At 34.4% G+C, this 21139-nt stretch overlaps 1 protein-coding gene across 2 annotated transcripts in view; it reads left to right on the forward strand.

Moving 5' to 3' along the window:
* Positions 1-7206, forward strand: part of LOC120412950 (zinc finger protein squeeze-like) — a 45162-nt gene extending 37956 nt beyond the window's left edge. For both annotated transcript variants that reach the window (XM_039573590.2, XM_039573591.2), the window contains 2 exons: positions 5372-6272; positions 6371-7206. In XM_039573590.2, coding sequence (XP_039429524.1) covers positions 5372-6272; positions 6371-6876 — 1407 coding nt within the window. In that variant the 3' untranslated portion in view covers positions 6877-7206. The remainder of the gene's footprint in view (positions 1-5371; positions 6273-6370) is intronic.
* Positions 7207-21139: the final 13933 nt, after the last annotated feature.

The following is a 21139-nucleotide window of genomic DNA, read 5'->3' on the forward strand; positions in this document are numbered from 1 at the left end:
AGTGGTGCCGTACTAGAGCTCGCAGGTGATCTGTTTCGTGGGGTTCTCTGTCTGATCAACTCTTTGGTATAGACAATTCTGACCATGTCTACTTGTTGTAGCTATTGACGGAGGAACTGCTCTAAACATGTGTTTATTAACCCTTAAATTGGGGTGTGCACCTTGGGGTTCGAACTTAGGAAATCGGTTCAACATTTAATGGAAGTTATTTTCCAACACATTAACAGTTATTGATTCAAGCGACATTATCATAGATAAACAGACGTAAAACCTTTTGAATTTCAACATACAGAAATTTAACGGTCAATTTGAATCATTGGAAACTCTTCAAGTTTAAAAAATCGTCGGACATGTTTTTAGAACTGAAATGTATTCAATTTTTGTATCCTTGTCCTTGTAGTTAGAAGGAAGACACTAGTAATAATTTCCATTAATTTCGTCAAAACAGGAAAAAGATAATTTTTCAATAAAATATTATAAACATAAAATTTTTCTGAGTAGGCAGAGTTCATCATGTGGAAGGGAATTTAATTCAGAAATTTTGGAGAAATTTTTATTTTAGAAAATTGTGCATATCTCTGCTTACCTTGAACCAAAACTGATACTTTTTTATGGAATTTGTTCAGAAAACTGTTCTCTACAATGTGATTGGATCTAAAATGTTTTCAATTGTAATGGCATGGTGACCCCTCAAATCTCCAGCATACTCGTTTGAAAGTTATTAGCTAAATCATGGAAAATTATGTAATATTTTGTACGATTTTCAAATTAAATTTATCAAATTCTCCCTTAGGAACTAACTTTTAATTTAAGGTTCCTATTTCAATCTATTTTAAACTTTAAAATTTCTAACAAATATTGAATGCATTTGACACAAATATTAATGTTATTTTTTTATGAATGAATAGATTTTTATCAATTTTTGTTTATCAACCAAGAGGTAACATCCAAAATAAAAACAACAACAAAGTTAATGAATAACTAATAATTTAAAAAAAGAGCCTAATGTTGATGATTATAACCAGAGTAAAGCACTTTGTCACTTTGATTGAATATTTGAAAAAGACTATAACTTGAGTTTGGCAATGGTTTTTTTGTGGTTAATGTTTTTAATTGTTTCCAATATTTTCTACAAATGTTTCGCTTTAACTTTTTTGTGAGTGTGGGTAAATACTATAGCTAAAAAAAAAATCAGTTATCGAAAAACTTTTGTACGGAATAAAATCAAAACGTTGTTAGCTTTGAATGAAAAAAATCGAAAACTAGTTTTTTTTAGTTTTAAAAAAATATTAAAATTACCAAAACAAAAAGTCAAGAAATTTTTATTTAGGTCATTGTAATTTTTTTAAAAGAATTTTTTCTTTCAAACATCTTCTATATATATAAAAAATTTCGACGGTTTTGTTCGAACGCGAATCAGTTCAAAACGGAGCGTCGTAGCGAGGTGCTTTTTGTTGCGTTGGGTTCGTAAAAGTCCAGGGAAGGTTCATACGCCAAAAAGTGACAACTTTGGCCACTCTGGAATCGATTCCGGAAAATCTGCAGATTGTATGGGAAAAGCTGCGTAAAATTAAATTTTGATCGCAGGAGGCTGAATCAGCAAACAAGCAAGAAACGTCAGGAAACCAAAAAAGGGCAGGACGAAGTTTGCCGGGAAGAGCTTGTTTCGTATAAAATAATTGGTATAACATAGAAACTTATCAAACTGAATTTTACATTGGAAATAAATTAAACAGTTAAACTGAAATCTAGTTAAAACAACAGTGATTAAAAAATTCAAAATAAAAATTTACAATATTGAAAAGGGAACTTTGTAAAAACATGTTTTCAAAAAAGGTATTTTTCTAAATTTTTTGAGAGATAATAAAGTATTTTTCGAGGAATGTATTGTTAAGTTTCTGATTATACGAAAATTGACAACAATTTGATTCGTTATAATTTATTTTGATTTTTTCGATACAGTTGTAAGCAGGGCTGCGGAGTCGGGTCATGTTTTAAACGACTCCGACTCCGACTCCGACTCCGGCTTTCTGAGATTAGCCGACTCCGACTCCGACTCCAGTTCCGGCCTTTAACTCCAACCGACTCCGACTCCGACTCCAACTCCGGCCTTCCAACTCTAGCCGACTCCGACTCCGACTCCAGCTTTCAATAAATTGTTGGCTCCGACTCCGACTCCGACTCCACATATTTCTAAATGTTTCAAAAGTTAGTTAACTATTATTTTGCAAACAATGATAATTATATACTCGCTTAGTTTCAAGTTTTTCTCAAGGAAAGAAAATTCGAATCAAAAAATGGAATAAAACGTTTCTAGGTTATAAGTTTTATACGTTATTATAACATAAATCAAAAAATAACTCCAGATCAGAAGACATTTTAAGAAGACCAATTTTATAAGTATTTTTTTTTAATTTATTTACTTAACTTCAAATTTACATATAATTTATTAAAGGCTGATAAATTTAAATATTTAGTTGTTATTTTTTAATTAATCATGAAAAGAAACCTAGCCTTGATGATCGATTTAACAAATAAATTCAATTTGCTCACTTTTAGGCTAACATTTATAAGAATCACAGTGACTATCAAAGTCACCTTGGTTTTTCAAATACCAAATTAAAACGAAACTATTTTTTAAACCTCCATTGATTTTTATTAAGAAGTACATGGACATCACGCCATGGCTTAAGGAGATTATTATTGCAAATTATTGTACCTACAATTTTTCTTCGTGAAATGGACTCTTAAGGGGTTCTTTTCAAATATCCGTGACCTAAAAAATATTTCAACTAGGAAATTTTCAATTTAAAATTTTCTATATATTTAAATGGAGGCGCGCAATAAATCATGAATCTTCATATAGAACGAAGTTTTATAAACGATCGTGCGCCTCCATCAAAATATATGAAAAAACATAAAATAAAAAAAATAAAATAAAACACAAAAATCCACAGGTAAAATATTTCAAAGGTCTTTGATATTTCAAAAGAACCCCTTGAACTACCTTTTCAATATGATTTTTTTTAGGTGCATTGATTTGCAATGATAGTCACCTTCCGTCATATTGGCGTGAGATATGTACATTATGACAAAATTCTTACCGGTTGAATCACATTTGATTAATAAATTAAAGTCCTATAATTTTTTTCATATACTTTTTATTGGTTCTTTTTCGGTACTTAAATTCTGAGATTTGTTCAATGATAATTTGCAACGATATCAAAATAGTTTGCCTAAGGATAAACACTTTTAGATAGAAATAGAAAACATTAAGATAATCGGTTTATTTACCATAATCAATGATTATTTCAAAATAAGTTGCAACTTTATATGATATTTTTTGTCAGTTTCAAATATTTTAAATGCAACATGTTGAGTTCCAAGTAATAGATTGTTATAATCGTTGATAATTTGATGGAAGAGTTATACTGTCAGTGTTTTCCCGATTATTTTCAATCTTTTTATGTACCTCGCAACTTTTTTCCTAAAAAATGTTTTACTTAAAACTTCAAAGACATTCGCTATAGGGGTAAAAGATGATTGTGTATGTACTTTTTCAAAAAAAACTGGATTCAATTTGGTCAAATCTGAATTAAAAGGGCACAAAAATATGAGCAAAAGAAAGACGTCAAGAATCAATTGAAAATTTCTGACTACAAAACCAATATTGTTTGTTTTTTTAGTTATGATACTACATACTTGGGTAAGAGAGGATTAACAGGTTATCATTCAATGATCATAGTGAAATAACACAATAAAAGCATTCCAATCACAATAAAAATGCCTCAAAACATAATGGCACCTGATAAAGCTCTTTCAGAAAACGAATAAAAGGGCAACGCAGTGAATACAACTCAAAAAACAATTGAAAATATACGAAGTTTTGTGAATTAACCTGCATTATAACAATAACAACAATAAACAATGAAAAAAACATATTTTTTGTTGAATTTTAGATAACTTCGACTCCGACTCCGACTCCGGATTATCAGAAATATTCGGCTCCGACTCCGACTCCGACTCCGGCTCATAAAAATTTAGCCGACTCCGGCTCCGACTCCGACTCCAGCTGTTCGAGTTTTGACGACTCCGACTCCGACTCCGACTCCAGGTCCCCAAAAAGACCCGACTCCACCGACTCCGGCTCCGACTCCGACTCCGACTCCACAGCCCTGGTTGTAAGATATTGACTGCATTATAAAGAGTTTTTTGTTTAAAATCATTCTTTAGATACAAAATGCCCATCATTTGAGTTTCTGGAAAAGTGTAATATGGCAGAGGATTGAAAAAATAATTTTGGGAACCTGGGTAATAAACATTAATCAGATAATCTACGTTTTGCATTGTTAAATGCTCAAATTTGTATCCGGGCAGTGTTGCAGTATTTTGATGATAAATTGTGCAAAGAAAAGATTTATTTTCGGTCGTATTGGGGTTTCCAGTTGGATTTTGTGAAATTTCAAAAAAAGCTAGATATCTGATAAATTTGGTTTGAAAACTTTTTATTGGATGTCAAATATTTGTCAAATATATAAAGTTATAGTCTCCCAAGGCATATTCATAAGAAATATGAGTGATATCAACATGAATGTACCGATTTTCAACGACTTTTCTGAAGAAATATCAAAAAAAAAATCGAAAAAAAATATTAAAAAAAAAGTTGCTCTAGATCCCCGACGAAAAACTTCGGTATACACCGCAAAATGTCGTGCAAGAGCCCTTTTTTCACGGTGCCAAATTTCAGACATACATAAAAATGAATACTCCGTGAGTGATGCTTGTCTATCTCTATGGTCCCTTGGATAATGACAATAAGAGAGTTTAAAAGTAGAGCAGACAATCATAACGAGTTATCACGATTTAACGAAAAAAGTTGGTCGTTGCCAATCATGTTAATTCACGACCACGACAGGTCACAAACGACAAAACAAAGAGAAACGCAAAATGTTTTTTTTTTTTTCAAACTTATTTCCGATTTTGTGTGAGTTGGTAAATATTTTTCTCCCATGTAAATACAACTGTAAAACTATGACGATCAGACGTTTCTCACTTGTTGGTCAGTCGACACATATGATTTCACGCAACGAACCATCTTTGCGGTTAACTCGACGCAGTAGGCCTGGCAAGCACGTGTGCTTTTGCAAAGGATCATTTCTTCGCTTCACTTGGGGACGGTATTTTACCGAAATGCAGACTGGATTTCGTCATAAAATATGATGGAAGTGTTGATGCTTCACTTTTTTAAGGGGACAAGGGAAATTCTCCACGGTATCCTTAAATAGTTTTACTTAAACTTGGATGTTTTTAACCTTTTTTGAGCCAACTTTTCGCAGACTTTTGACTAACTCAACTTCTCTCTTATTCGCAGATCTTCGCCAACAAGGGCGACCTGGCGCTGCACGGCGGCCAGCTGCACATGCGCGAAACCAAACCGTACAAGTGCTCCCAATGTACAAAGGCGTTCGCCAACTCGAGCTACCTGTCGCAGCACACGCGGATACACCTCGGCATCAAGCCGTACCGCTGCGAGATCTGCCAGCGCAAGTTCACCCAGCTGAGCCACCTGCAGCAGCACATACGGACGCACACGGGGGACAAACCGTACAAGTGTCGCCACCCGGGCTGCCCGAAGGCGTTCTCGCAGCTGTCGAACCTGCAGTCGCACTCGCGCTGTCACCAGACGGACAAGCCGTACAAATGCAACTCCTGCTACAAGTGCTTCACGGACGAGGCGTCCCTGCTGGAGCACATACCAAAGCACAAGGACTCGAAGCACCTGAAGACGCACATCTGCCAGCTGTGCGGCAAGTCGTACACCCAGGAGACGTACCTGGCCAAGCACATGCAGAAGCACGCGGAGAAGGAGGAGAAGCGCCGGAACCGGGGGCAGAACAATAACAACAACAACAACAACAGCAATAGCAACAACAACAACGCGGCCAACGCTGGAAATGCGGGAGCTGGCGCCGCGGCCATTTCGGCGGCGGATGCCGCGGCAGGACTTGCCGGACTGGCAGGTCTCGGGTTGAACCGGATGGGCGGCATGGTCGGCAATGCGGCGGCGGCCGCAACCCTCGTTGCGGCTGGCGCAGCCGGCGAACACCCCTACTGGCCCAAGGTCAGCCCCGACTCGGCGGCATCCCTAGCCGAAGCCATGCAGCAACAACAGCAGCAGCAGTACGACTTTGCCCTCCAACAGCAGCAGCAGCAGCAGCAGCAACAGCAACAACAACAGCACGGCGGAAGTGGCGGCCCCAACTCTGCCAATGGTGAGTCTCAATAAGATTGATGTTGTCCCCCCTTGCCCCACAACCGAACGTCGTTTGTCTGATCTAGTCGCGTACTTTTCCCCTTCCTCTTCTTCCAGACCATCACCGTAGTTTGAACAACGCCGCCAACAGCTCCGCCAACTCGGACGACATGGGCGAAGACCTGGTCGTGATCCGGCAAAACCCCCAACAGCAGCAGCAGCAGCACGTTCAGCAGAACGTCCAAACGCCCACCTCGTCCGCGGCCGCGAGCACGTACGACACGTCCAAGGCCCCACCCGCCATCACCACCAACTCGGCGTTCACGCCCATCCAGGCGATGCCGCCGCACCTGAACGCGTCCCTCGCCGCCCACCACCACCAGCAGCTGGCGGCGGCTTCCCAGCGGCCGAGCTACCTGTACGATGCCATCAACTTCCAGAACCAGAAGCAGGTGGTGGGGAACGCGGCGGCGGCGGCCGCAGCCGCCGTAAACTTCCCGAACCAGCTGATCTCGCTGCACCAGATCCGGAACTACGCGCACCAGCCGTCGGCGGCGGCGGCCGCGAGCGGGCTGATCGCGGGCGAGCACCTGCTCGGGATGGGCAAGAGTGAGAAGCAGTAGGGTGGTCACAACTTAAGGGGGGGATCCTTTGTCCGTTGCGGGTTCAATCTGGATGAAAACATGGGGGGCACTCCGGGGAGGATGCGATCGCGGCCCCTTAAATGAACAATGTACAAATTATTCTAAACGGGAATGGATTGCGGGGTGATCGGTGCGACCCGGAGTGTCCTTTCGGGAATTTTTGGTGGTTTTAGAGGTTTGAAATTGGTATCTTGTAATGAAGGTACTCCGTTGTAAGTTTTAATCCTTGTAAAATAAGTTGTATTCTAATAAAAATATTCCAATTAGAACATTACAAAATGTTTCTTCAGTTTACAGTATGGGAAAATTTCACAAAATTCTATATTTTCTTTATTTTTGGTAACAAGACAATACTTTTAAAATATTGATGATTTTTGGCCAAAATAAAAATTAGAATAATTTGTATTTGTATTTGTATCTTTATTTCAAAAATATACATAAGGGCAAGCCTTTTATCGTATACAGAGACATCATTAAGTTCGAATATGATAAAACTACAAACAAATTTGTATCAGTATTTACCCACCCTGATACAGACTATACTTTTCCGTAACTTCGTAGCCGGCCTGCAGATATCGGATTGTAAACACACACGCACTTATTGATGGTTTTGATACTAAGAACTAAAATTGATATCATTCAGTATAAATATTTAAAAATTTCATGCTGAAGGAGGTTCAATTAGACAAACAAACAAATTCGCACTTTTAGACAGATAGGCTGTTTGTTTGCCTGTATTTGTTTGCAGAAACGTCAGGCTCAAACACGATAAAGTGCGAGTTTGTTTGTTTGTCATAGTCCAATACCTCCTTAAGTTGCGTGTCTATTTAACTGAGGTTAGTTTTCAAATGGGACGCTGGAGCCTTTTATTAACAAATCCGATTTTAGATCTTGTTTTTGATTCATTTACGAAAAAAACAGTTTTAAAAACACATCCACATTCTTAGAATCTAGAGTTTTATTTGAAAAGGTCCTACAAACAAAGGTAATCCCATGTTTATAGGACCATTTCGAAAAAAAAACTCTAGAAATGTACTTTGTTTTAGTTTAGTAAAAATGCCAATAAGTATCAATGGCTCTTTTGTCTTTTTGTTTTTTGAAAACTAACCTAGAGGTGGATAAATTATTGTTTGTTTTCAACTTTCCGATACAGAATCTGCAAACAGATTTACAGATTTCTGGAGAAATCTTATAAATATTCCGACAAACAAATGTTTGACAAATTTCGCTAAATTCGGGGTTCGTTCAAATATTACGTAACACAAAATGCAACATTTACAGCACCCCTCTCCGTCAATAAAGAAAAACAACAGTAAAATTATTACTTAAATTACAAGAAGCGTGAATCAGTAATTGAATCCTTTCCTATAATTTGTTACGTAATTTTTGAATAAACTCAACCGATTTAACAAATATTATCTTAATTTCACTTATTAAGTCTGTTGAATCAATTTCTCCTTTTTTGTGGTATTTTCACGATTTATAACCGGAATTTAAATCTTTTTTTGTTTACTTTGTTGGAGATTTTATGAAAATGGTTGGATAAACCAAATTGAATTTTATCGATTTTTGGGTGTTTCTGAATCTGCCTTTCGTAAGCAGTGTTCACAAACACCCAAAAAGCAGAACAATTAAATTTTTTTTTACTAGAACTTAACAAAAATAACTCCATTTTTTTTAAATGTCTATCATGATCTGTGTCTCTCTAGTACTAATTTACAGTTTTTTTAACCTTAAAAGTCAGGATTATATCTGGAGTTTTTTTTTGAAAAGGTCCTATAAACAAAATTTTCATTTTGAATACCCCTGACTCGAGGCGGTTCTAAAAACACCCAAAAAGCAAAAATTTGAAATTTTGTTTATAGGACCTTTTCAAAAAAAACTCCAGATATGCAGAGGGCAACCCTATTCCGACTGGACGCTAGCACGGTTGTCAAATGAGAGCCCACAACAAAAGCAATAGCTGTCAAATTGTTGCCCATAACAAATCGATATTTTGATTTATTTTCAAGTCTTCCGCAATTTAAACGATTAATACATGAAATGTTTAAGGAGCTATTAGACTATGGCAAACAAATTCGCACTTTTTTGTATTTGACAGTTTGTCAATCTCGCAAACAATGCCAAATGTATGCAGGCTGACGTTTCTGCATACAAATGCAGGCAAACTGTCAAAAAGTTTGTTTGTCGTAGTCTAATAACTTCTTTACGTGATTTGTGCTCCTAATGGCAATTTATGTCATATTATTGGAGATTCATAACATCTCAATAAAAAATATCATTGATTATTGACATGAAAATAACTTATTTTACTCATACAATAGCATATGAATAACTTATTTTGTTATTAATTTGCAATTAAAATATCAAAGTTTGCTATTTTCAGTACAATTTTAATGATATTTTTCCCTGTTTTAAATCTAAGCTACTCAATAACAATGCATGTTGTTGGTGGTTGACAACCAAGAAATGTTAAAATTGTGTATTTCATTTGAATTAAATTGAATTATCTTTTCAAAAGTTCATTTGGATGAAATATCGCTGAATATCATTTCTTTTAATCACTTGAAAAAATAAAGAAAAATCAATCAATTTTCTCCCTATTTGGATATTTACAAAATATGTGAAAATTTCTGAATTGGCGTCCTTATTTTTACTAGAATCATCAATAATACTCTTACAACACTACTTTTGAATATTTTAGAGCCAACGAACCTCTAAAAACCTTTGAAAAAACCCCTCATTTTACCAGTAAAGAACATTCTAGCAATGGACAAATGATCGATCCAAAATCATCAAAAAACCTCAAAGTACTTTGTTCAGTAAAAATAACACACAGTCATTCATTGGTGAAACGGGTTTTGAGTAAATTAAAAAAAATGACAAAACCGAAACATATTTCATCGAATGTTACCCAACAAAATCACAAACACACAAAAAAATAATGTACCCTAATCAGATGAAAAAGAAAAACCAAGCATCGTACGTGTTATCAAATCATTTCTTTTTTAAAAAACAAATCAAGATCTCGGTGATTTTAGCGTGTAAGTTCACACACACACAAGCAAATAATACTTTCTAATTGATGGAAGTTCGGAAAACGAAACGAAAAATAAACACACAAATCTTCGATCTTTGTAAATATAAGCTAAATCACTCATCAAATTTCTAGCGGGGGGAGAAACAGTGTCTAAATTCCACTATTTTTTACTAGCTATAAGCAAATCTATGAAAAGAAACAAACAACTCTTCCTTTCTCTGTTTTAGTTTAACAATTTGCATTTACCTTTTTTCTTGTAAATTTCGGTGTATACTACTATTTCGTTTATTATTTAAATAATCTTTTCCCGTACTTGAAAGAATCAGCTAACTTTAAGTTATTTCGCATCATTTTGAGTCGAAACAAAAATGGTGACGACTCAGCGTAGAGAGAGAGAGAGTATACTTAAAAATATCATTTTAGAAAAACTAAAAAACATAATTTCAAACATTTGTGTAAAATAGTACGAAATGACGTAGCGATCATCGTAGAGCAAAAGTAATTAAGATAAATACAGAAAATTATTATATTTAACGGAGGATCGATTGCAGCTAGTTTGGAAATCGAGGCATGAATGAACGCGTGATAGTACGATGTGGTAGCTTAAGGGATTAAGTGTGATCTTTCTTTATTCTCTGTACAGGCAAAAATGGTGACTAAAAAGTAGCATGATGTGGATGGATTAATTAATAAAAAGAATATAAATTAATGATAACTATTAGAATGCGCAAGCTCGGACAGGACACAAATTAATCGGTAGATTGAGAGCTAGGGTGGTCGAAATGCCCCACCCCCGGCGAGAGAGAGAGACAGGTGTATTTTACGGTGGATGTGACAATGTGGCGGCACGAAATGAAAAATAAAAAAAAAAACGTAAAAAAAATCATAAAAACAATACCGGTCGGACAAACGGAGCAGGTGAAAGCATAGCATTGTAGAATGTGTAAACAAATTTTAAATTAAATTTAAAGCAGAATAAAAAGTGGTTATCAAAAAATGTAAACAGCCTGCGTAGTGATTTTATTGAGAAAAACTCCCTTTAAATTGTTCATAATTAAGAGTCTGTTCAAACTACGAAATTTTCTTATTTTCTTTGATTTTCATGGATATTCATTGTTTCATTCTTTATATATAACCACACTGAACAAACCCAACATAACACTTGAAATTACATAATGGAGTGTTTGGTACGGTATGTCCACGCATCCTTTCTCCCCTGTAGATTCCGTGAAATGTGATTCGTACACAGAATCCTCTCTGCGGTAAACATAGCGCAGTAGGGCTGGCCTCTTTTTATAATACATTTATATTTTTTCGGATGTACTTTCGGATGAACTCCAATTAGCATTACTGATAAGAAAAGTGATTGGGGCGTAATCTAATCACAAAGTTCAAAGCTGAAAAGTTCAAAAACTTTTGCGACATTGAGTTGGTTTTGTACCAAACACATGGACGCCAGCATAAATCGAGGCAACAAACGTATCACTAAAAGTTCAATTTAAAAGTGTTTCTTGAAATTGAAAAAAGGTGTAATTGAGTTATGTTACACTTACCAATATGAAAAAGAACATTGCACTAAGTTCTTAAAATTAAACTGGCAACCAAATTAAAAAAAAAATAATAGAAAGAAAAGAATAGAATTATTTGAGTGTTTTTAAAACGCATTCTAAATTTATTTGAAATTTGTGGAAAAACTGAAATCCTAACTTTAAAAGTGGGTTCATTGGCCTTGCTTGCCGATTATTTCGCTGCTAACTTTTCGGCAATGCCTCGTTGGATACATGTACAGATTATGTTGAAAAAAATCTTCTTTTTGAGACGTGTGCATAAACTGCCCCTGATCGCATAAACGTCCCATATGCATTTTCATCACTTTTGAGTTATTGATGCAGTTTGGTTTAAAATCGTGTGCTCTGGACGATCAAAGCCAAAGTACCTCTATGTACCGTATATGCAGTAAATACAGTATACAATGTACGGAGCACATAGAGGTGCATTGGCTTTGATCGACCAGTTTTCACAGCGGCGAATTGGTCGTGCGGGTTGGGGAGCGGACTTAGTAAGTTAGATATAACTATCGCCGGTTTGATATTTTTTTAGGATTATAGATATTTTTTCCTAGCGTCTGCCAGATGTTTATTTACACATTATCAGAGGTAAAATTAAAGCTTTTTTCTGACATAAAAGATGTACCGTTTTTAAGATGTAATTTTACCTTTTTTACAGTGTAGAAAAAAACATTTACAAAAGCCGACGCGGTCCTAACCAGGTCCCAGTACCGAAAAGGACCTAATAGAAATAATTATGAAAAAAGCCCTGCCTGACGACGGTATGTATTCAAACAAAGCAATTCTCCAGAATTTCGAACATCGACAATTTTTTGTTTTTTTTTTATTTGCTTTAAACTTGGCAGGGAAGTATTTTGCGGCATGGTTTGTCCATAAAAGTTTCCATAAAATGTGACACAGTTGCCCTTGCAAAATTGGTATCTTAATATTCTACATAAGAGCAGTTCTCTCTTTTTTTTAATTTTAATTTTTGTATTTTTAATCCGGCTGAAACTTTTTTGGTGCCTTCGGTATGCCCAAAGAAGCCATTTTGCATCATTAGTTCGTTCATATAATTTTCCATACAAATTTGGCAGCTGTCCATACAAAAATGATATGTGAAAATTCAAAAATCTGTATCTTATGAAGGAATTTTTTGATGGCAAAGTTGTAGGTATGGATATGGACTACACTGAAAAAAAAAGATACACGGTAAAAAATAATTAGTGATTTTTAATTACACTTTTTGTCACTAAAACTTGATTTGCAAAAAAAAACACTATTTTTATTTTTTTTTTTATATGTTTTAAAGGAAGGGCGTAATATTGAATGTTTGGCCCGTTTGAAATGTAAGTCTTGATTTTAAATTTTTGAAAATATTTTTTTCGAAAAGATCGGAAAATTTCACAAATGTTTCATATTTTAACATTGTAAATCGGACCATTAGTTGCTGAGATATCGACATTAGAAAATGGTGGGTTGTTTGGGTGAGACTTAGAAAACATCAATTTTCCTGTTTTTTAACCTTTGCATGGCAATATCTCAGCAACTAAGGGTCGTATCAACAAAGTTCAAAAATGAAAAATATAGAGAATTTACTCAGCTTTTCAAAAATATTTTTTTTCAGTGGTGGTTGCCCACCATGGGCACTTATTTAAAAAAAAAAAAGGAAATACTGCGACTATCTTCAAAAAAGTTACCTAAAAATGGCTATAACTTAAAAACGGTGCACTCTATCAAAAATTCACTAAAGTACTTTTTGATTGCAAATTCAATTTTTATCGAAAAATGGAGTTGACAAATTTTTGCGACCAGCATTTCGATTTTTTTTTTAAATCGGTATTGATTCAAAAAAATCATAACTCGGTCAAAGATTTTTTGCCCATTCTGGAAATTTCTGAAAAGTTGGCATTTTCTAAAACATATAAAAAAAACTAAAAATAGTGTTTTTTTGTAAATCAAGTTTAAGTGACAAAAAGTGAAATTAAAAATCACCAAATTTTTTTTACCGTGTATATTTTTTTTCAGTGTAGTCCATATCCATACCTACAACTTTGCCGAAGACACCAAATCGATCAGAAAATTCCTTCAAAAGATACAGATTTTTGAATTTTCACATATCATTTTTGTATGGACAGCTGCCAAATTCATATGGAAAATTATATGAACAAACTAATGATGCAAAATGGCTTCTTTGGGCATACTTTGGGCTTTGTCTTCCTAAGGTGTCTTGATAAGGTCCAATTTGTGAAGATACACTACCTTCCCTTTACTAAGCAATCTGATCCAGAAGGGAAAAGATCACCAGTTGTGGTGGTCCGAGCCGGGATTTGAACCCCGATCTACCGCTTACGAGGCGGAAGCGTTACCACTGGGCTATGTGGCTCGGTCAATCTTACTGTCGAAATCCTTAAAAATATTTTTCTCGAAAATTTTACTATCCGATTTGTGGTTTAGTTGAGCAATCTGCAATTTTTTAAATGCTGAAAATTCCCCATTTTATTAAAAAATGCAAAAAATAATAGTTATTTTATCAACTCTAAATAGCGTATCGTTTAAAATATGTTTTCCTTTAAAATTGAATTAAGGAATATAAAAAAGAAAGGGAAGACAATTACATCAAATAATATTTGCATTGGCCAAATTTTGGATAACAAACAAAGAAAACATTTTTTTTTAAATTAAATCAAAGTGGAATCCAAATGTCCAATGCTGTAATGACAAACGACGAATGCTTTGCTTCACACGTTTATGATTTAATGCATTTAAATTACCCGAGCAGACGGAAATAACTTGGGAATAACATTTTTTGATATTTGAAGATACTAGGCCAATAACATTTTATGTTATTTATAACAAGATTTGTTATTCGTCGTTATGATTTTTTTGTTTTTGGATTGTTGTTGTAATAACAGACTAATAACATTTTTAGTTATTCTTCGAACAAATTTTTGTTATTATTTTTTTGTTATTTTAACAACTAATTTGATCATCCCAATAACAGTTGGAGATATTCTTCCATAACAAAAAATGTTATTCCAAAGTTGTTTTGGCTATCAACCAATATCATTTTTTATGATAACATAAACTGTTACTAACCTCTTATGCAAAAATGGATTTTTCAAGAATAATCCATAACTCTTTTTGTTGCAGGCCAAGGATTGATACCTAAGAGCATGAAATGGCACTGACCTTGTTGCGTGCTCTTCGGTTGACGTCCACGCAGGGGTGTGTTTGATGGGCTTGAGCTAGGTAGATGCGCATTTGGCTAAGGGCGCCTACAGTGCATACATGATTTTTAGGGCGCTGACAGTCACTAACTGATTTGCGGGGCGCTTATAGTGAAAACGAATTTTTAAACATTAAAACAAAACAAAATCTTTAGGTACCTACACTGACACAAGGTTCTTAATCATTAAACAAAGTGTGGATTTGTGTAGCTGAAATTTTATTATGATTTTCATGCTAAGTTTCGTTACTTATGACTCAGACGTTGGAACGATTATAAAGTTAATTCATTTTACAATATTAAATATTATAAAATTTGAACTTTAACTTTGAAATGAAAGGTAAAAAAAAATCTTTTTTCTATTATTTCAATGAAACTGATATAAATCTATTTTTTTCTTACTTAATGAGTCAATGATGACGTTTTGGTTTGTTAAGTAAACAAACCATACAAGATGCTTTAATCCGATTTAAAAAATTCGCTTACGTTTCGCGGATAACGCAATACACACTTTGTCGCCGTAGTTCTAACTTTTCGTACGTGCATTTTGGGTCAAATTGAGTTAAGAATGGCATTTTGTGCAACTCACAATGCCTCACCTTTTGACCTTGACAGATCCCCAAAATTCGGTTTCAATCCTGAGATATTCAACGAAATCCGAAAAAACTCCGTGCATTTTTGTCACTTTACATATGAAAGTAATTTCAATCTTGTCGTGCTATCTTGTCATTCCCTGAAAATTGATGTAAGTGCGTCCACTGGCCGAAGGGATTTCAGGTCAGATCGCGTTTGAAAAACGTACAAGTTAGACTATTGTATTCATTTGTAATTATAACTCGGGACTTCACTTCAACCAAACTTCGGGACAATGCACATAATGGTCAGCCAAACAAAACATAATCGTTATTATTTACATTGCGTGCTTTCGTGCTGCCTGAAATTTTTAGGGGTTGTATATACATATAAACTAGAATCTGGCCAAAATATGAACACGGGAAAGTGGCAAATCGGGAAGTGGGCAAATCGGGACACATTTTTGGCATTTTAGTGAAAAAAATAATACCATGTTCAAACTCAATCTGGATTCGACCTGGAGCTTGTAGGGGGCATCTGGGACTACCATCTGAGGCTGATAACGCTTTGGGTAAGGCAGTTTAACATATAAAATAGACACTTTTTCTATTAGTGAATTTTGTGGTTGCAAATTTTTGCACAATAAAACAAAATTATCCATATCGTGAATATGTGAAATATGTATATATAAAAAACTGGGATTGTTGTAAAAAATTGTAAAAAAAAAGTAATACCAATGTACAGCACCGCAAAAACTTTGTTTTTGCAAAAAAAAAAATTTCGTCAATACTTAGGAATATTGGAAACTAATGATTGCAAAACAACTGGGCATGTGTAAAATGCATTTTTAAACATTTTGTTCATTCAAATGTTGAAACCATGGTCGTAAATTCAATGTTTAAACTTTTTTTTTGGTGCCCCCCCCCCCACGACTTTGGTCAGAGTCGAGGGACATAAACTTCAAAAAATATTTGCAACGGCCTAAATGAGTAAGCAAAATAATGTTTTTTTTCCAGGCCAACTTTTCAGTGATATAGTTTTGTTTGAAAACAAGCTTATAAAATCAAATTATCATTCCAACTCCCAACCCCTCAAAAAAGTTGGAACGATAACTTTAACTCGCTGGTTTTCGAGCATAACTCAACCAATCGGGACGATTCTTTTCCCCAGTGATTTGTAGATGATCCTAGAATATTTCAGAACTCGATTTGATCAAACCTGTAATTTTTGCAATCAAAAACATCGTTTCACCTTTTTTTTGTGTGTGTAAACAATATTCGCCCAAAATTAGACGTGTTAGGAAAATGTGGAACGACGTTTTTGATCGCAAAAATTAGAGATTTGATCAAATCGAGTTTTGCAAAGTTCTAGGATCATCTAGACATCTTTACAAATCACTGGAAAAAGAATCGTCTCGATTGGTTGAGTTATGCTCTAAAACCAGCGAGTCATTCTGAAAATAAATTTGATTTGATATTTTAATATATATTATTGTGTTGAGGAAATTAAACTTTTAAAAACTTGCAGCGACCAATATACTTTGAATTTTAATGATATTTTATATTTAATTGCAATCGACAAAAACAATAGCAATACAATTTAAAGCAAAATAAAAATATATAAAATAAACACAGTTTTTAAAGTTATCTTTGTTATATGCTGCTTTTCCATATTTCGTAAAACGGGATGACTTTGATAGTTTAGAGTTTTTTTTCCGCAAAATGAAAAGTACAAATTCAATACATACGGAATTGTATGGAATCATACTGATCGTGGTAAAATGAACTTTTCATAAAATTTCAAAAAAAAATAATAAGTTGGTTAACTATAATTAGGAAAATGTTGATGAATATCATTATTTTCATCTTCTTAAAGTGTCATGAATTTCTCAATGAACATGATTTTGAGTCGGAAAACGGAATGCACTTAGGATTCTTTGGACAATTTCCCACTAGAAGAAGGTTAAAATAAGTTTGTAAATAATCAATATAATGTGTTTCAAATATTTTTTTAAATCTTAAAAATTATATGCATTTTCATTTGAACAAATTCCATATAAAATGTGAAAACTTTTCATTCGTGCTTTGAATTCAGTTTAAAATTTAATATAAATCTCTAATTTTATAATCAAAATTCGGATTTTTTACATTTTAACCTATAATTTATATATATTTCGTAAACAATAAAACATAATATGTAAACTAAGTAACTAAATATAAACACTGTTTTTTTTTCATAAAAACTATATCAGCAACCTTAGTGCTGGTACATTTGACGTAAAAGTAATATTAGAATGTAATAAATCTGATTTTAACAAGAAAAACTGTTACTATCAACAACACCCCGAAGATCAAACTAAGAATCTTGCACGTAATCATTTTTTTTAAACACTGTTGAATAAACTTTTTTTCAAAAAAAGTACATGAACTTTGTGTGGCTTATCCAAGTACATATTTTTAAAATAATAAAAAAAACCTTACCAGTTGAAAAATACTCTTAAAATAAATCCTATCAGTGTCATCCCGGTTAACGGTATGTGTTTATTTCAAAAGAACATAATAGGCAATCAAACGTCAAAATTACCCCCCACTAGAGGGCGCTCAATCTTGGGGTGATGTTTTCATTATAACCTACAGCGAGTAAATTGATTTGAAATTTGAAATTGTTTTATTTCATCATAAAATCGACATTAATAGCAAATTATACCATTTTCAGGTAAGAAATAAATAGCTTAATTGATATAAACGAAAATATTTTTGTGATGGCCGATTTAACCTGTTCATTATCTGATTCAAAATAAGGGAATATTTTAATCAACCAAAACCTAACTAATCAATTGAGAATGTAGATTATTCAAGTGGACAAATATTTTTTAAAGTCACTTCTACCATAAAAGCAAAGATCTGCTTGAAAAATGATAATAATTTTCAAAATTAGCAATCTAACCTCATTCTCGCGTTTTCAATCCGGATCTCAGAATTTTCAATGAAAAAGGCAACTTGGCAAAAAAATCAAAAGGTCAGTCGATAAAAGTTTTTATTTCTTACCTCCTGTTAACTTTATTTTATTCCAAAAGATCAATTTTCTTTTAAAAAACCTTAAAATAGTTTTCACTCCCCTTTGCACTTATCGCGCAAAAACGTAAACGTAACCTTGCACCAAAGTTCTCCTACTCGAATGTAGGTGGCGAATAGAGTTTTTAGCTTTGGTTTTGGGGGCCTATAAAATAAATTTTATGGAAAAAATGCCAGACTTTCCCATTTTAATTCCAGCCAGCAGTAAAATCAGATCTGGCCCACAAGGCCTAAAAGTGGGCAACTCTGTTCTAGTCTTAAACGTAACCTCCAAGCATTTCTTAATGAACATGAACAAACAAAACTTAAACTAAAAATCTTAATAAGATCTTCCTCTTAAAAAGTACACTTAATGATACTAAATACAGAAGTAATTTTACAAAGCTTTGGGGTAAATGTTCCGAAAAACTCTACCCGTCACAAATCATCCTCTTTTGGAGAATAAAAACAGAGTGGCAGCCTACACAAGTCATCTGTTAGAAGCATGTTAACACAGCGATGCATAAGGTTTGCATGCACTGTGGAGCCGTTGCTGCGAAGCGGGTGTTCAAGAATGCTACACCATTAAAAACTGTTAGCACAGTGCGAAACGGCTAGCACGTATTTAATATTTAAAATCAAATATTATTCTCATAAAAATTGAAGCTAGTGCAAAATATAGCACATCGTATAACGCAAATGAATAATGAATAAGGATTTGCGCATAGCCAAACAAAACAAAAATAAAATCAATACGCTTGTGCTTTTAAAATGTGCTCATTTTTTTTTAGTTGGAAAGATCCTTAATACACCTAAGGGGAAGGCCCTCTCCTTTATTTCATAAAATTATTTTTATTAGGTTCTTTTGGGTCCTGTGACCTGATTATGACCGAGGCGGCTTAAGTAGTAACATTTTGCTTAAAGCTAAGAGTAATTACAGAGGATCTTGTGTGTAAATGTTAGTGGGATGGGAGCCGATTACCCGCGAAGGCCCACTCTTTCAATCTGTCCATTTTGGTAAGCGAGTCTGCCTCTCTCGCATCTTGGGGCTACACAAAGTTGCGTGCGCACAACAATCGATAATGAAATGGAATCGACGTAACACTATAGAAAGTGGCCCTCTTGACACTTGTGGTCCCGTCAACGAATCCACAGGTATCTTTCTTTTTGCGGCAAGACTCCGCCTCCCGAGTCTCCTAAGTGTGAAGTGTGAACCTATATTTATAATAAGAATTGTTTACGTCCGCCTCGGATAACCGATAAAAACATATGCATCGCAAGAATAACAAAATGATTTTGCAATACAGCAAACATTGAACTATCGCGCAGCGATCGCGCATCGACTTAGCGACTTTGCGACTAACTGCGACAGCACTTCACTAGGACACTGAAATGTTCGGTTGACTTTCCAGAAAAAGTGCAAATGACTTGAAAAAAACTAAAGGGCGCTTCAAAATTGAGCCAATAAATTGGTGAAACTTGGTGAAAGCCCTATTTTGGTCAAAAATATTGTTTAACTTGAATATTTTTCCATATAAAAATAAATAAATTAGAGCAAACAGCTAAGTAGATGTCATCTACTCAAATCTACCCATAAGCACACCCCTGTTCATTTTTTTTCAGCCATAAGGGCGCCTCCAGTCAAATTTTCATATTGAGAATTTTTATACATTTTTTTAAGTCGTAGGGGCGCCTCCAGTCAAATTTTTATATTGAGATTTTTTATACATTTTTTAAGTCTTAGGGGCGCCTCTAGTCAAATTTTCATATTGAGAATTTTTATACATTTTTTTAAGTCGTAGGGGCGCCTCCAGTCAAATTTTCATATTGAGAATTTTTATACATTTTTTTAAGTCGTAGGGGCGCCTCCAGTCAAATTTTTATATTGAGAATTTTAATACATTTTTTTAAGTCGTAGGGGCGCCTCCAGTCAAATTTTTATATTGAGAATTTTAATACATTTTTTTAAGTCGTAGGGGCGCCTCCAGTCAAATTTTCATATTGAGAATTTTAATACATTTTTTTAAGTCGTAGGGGCGCCTCCAGTCAAATTTTCATATTGAGAATTTTAATACATTTTTTTAAGTCGTAGGGGCGCCTCCAGTCAAATTTTCATATTGAGAATTTTTATACATTTTTTTAAGTCGTAGGGGCGCCTCCAGTCAAATTTTTATATTGAGAATTTTTATACATTTTTTTAAGTCGTAGGGGCGCCTCCAGTCAAATTTTTATATTGAGATTTTTTATACATTTTTTAAGTCTTAGGGGCGCCTCTAGTCAAATTTTCAAAAAAAAATCGCTCCTCGACTTGGCGACTTTGCGACTAACTGCGACAGCACTTCACTAGGACACTGAAATGTTCGGTTGACTTTCCAGAAAAAGTGCAAATGACTTGAAAAAAACTAAAGGGCGCTTCAAAATTGAGCCAATAAATTGGTGAAACTTGGTGAAAGCCCTATTTTGGTCAAAAATATTGTTTAACTTGAATATTTTTCCATATAAAAATAAATAAATTAGAGCAAACAGCTAAGTAGATGTCATCTACTCAAATCTACCCATAAGCACACCCCTGTTCATTTTTTTTCAGCCATAAGGGCGCCTCCAGTCAAATTTTCATATTGAGAATTTTTATACATTTTTTTAAGTCGTAGGGGCGCCTCCAGTCAAATTTTTATATTGAGATTTTTTATACATTTTTTAAGTCTTAGGGGCGCCTCTAGTCAAATTTTCATATTGAGAATTTTAATACATTTTTTTAAGTCGTAGGGGCGCCTCCAGTCAAATTTTCATATTGAGAATT

The sequence above is a fragment of the Culex pipiens genome, chromosome 3 (assembly GCF_016801865.2).
Source record: "Culex pipiens pallens isolate TS chromosome 3, TS_CPP_V2, whole genome shotgun sequence".
Taxonomy (NCBI): domain Eukaryota; kingdom Metazoa; phylum Arthropoda; class Insecta; order Diptera; family Culicidae; genus Culex; species Culex pipiens.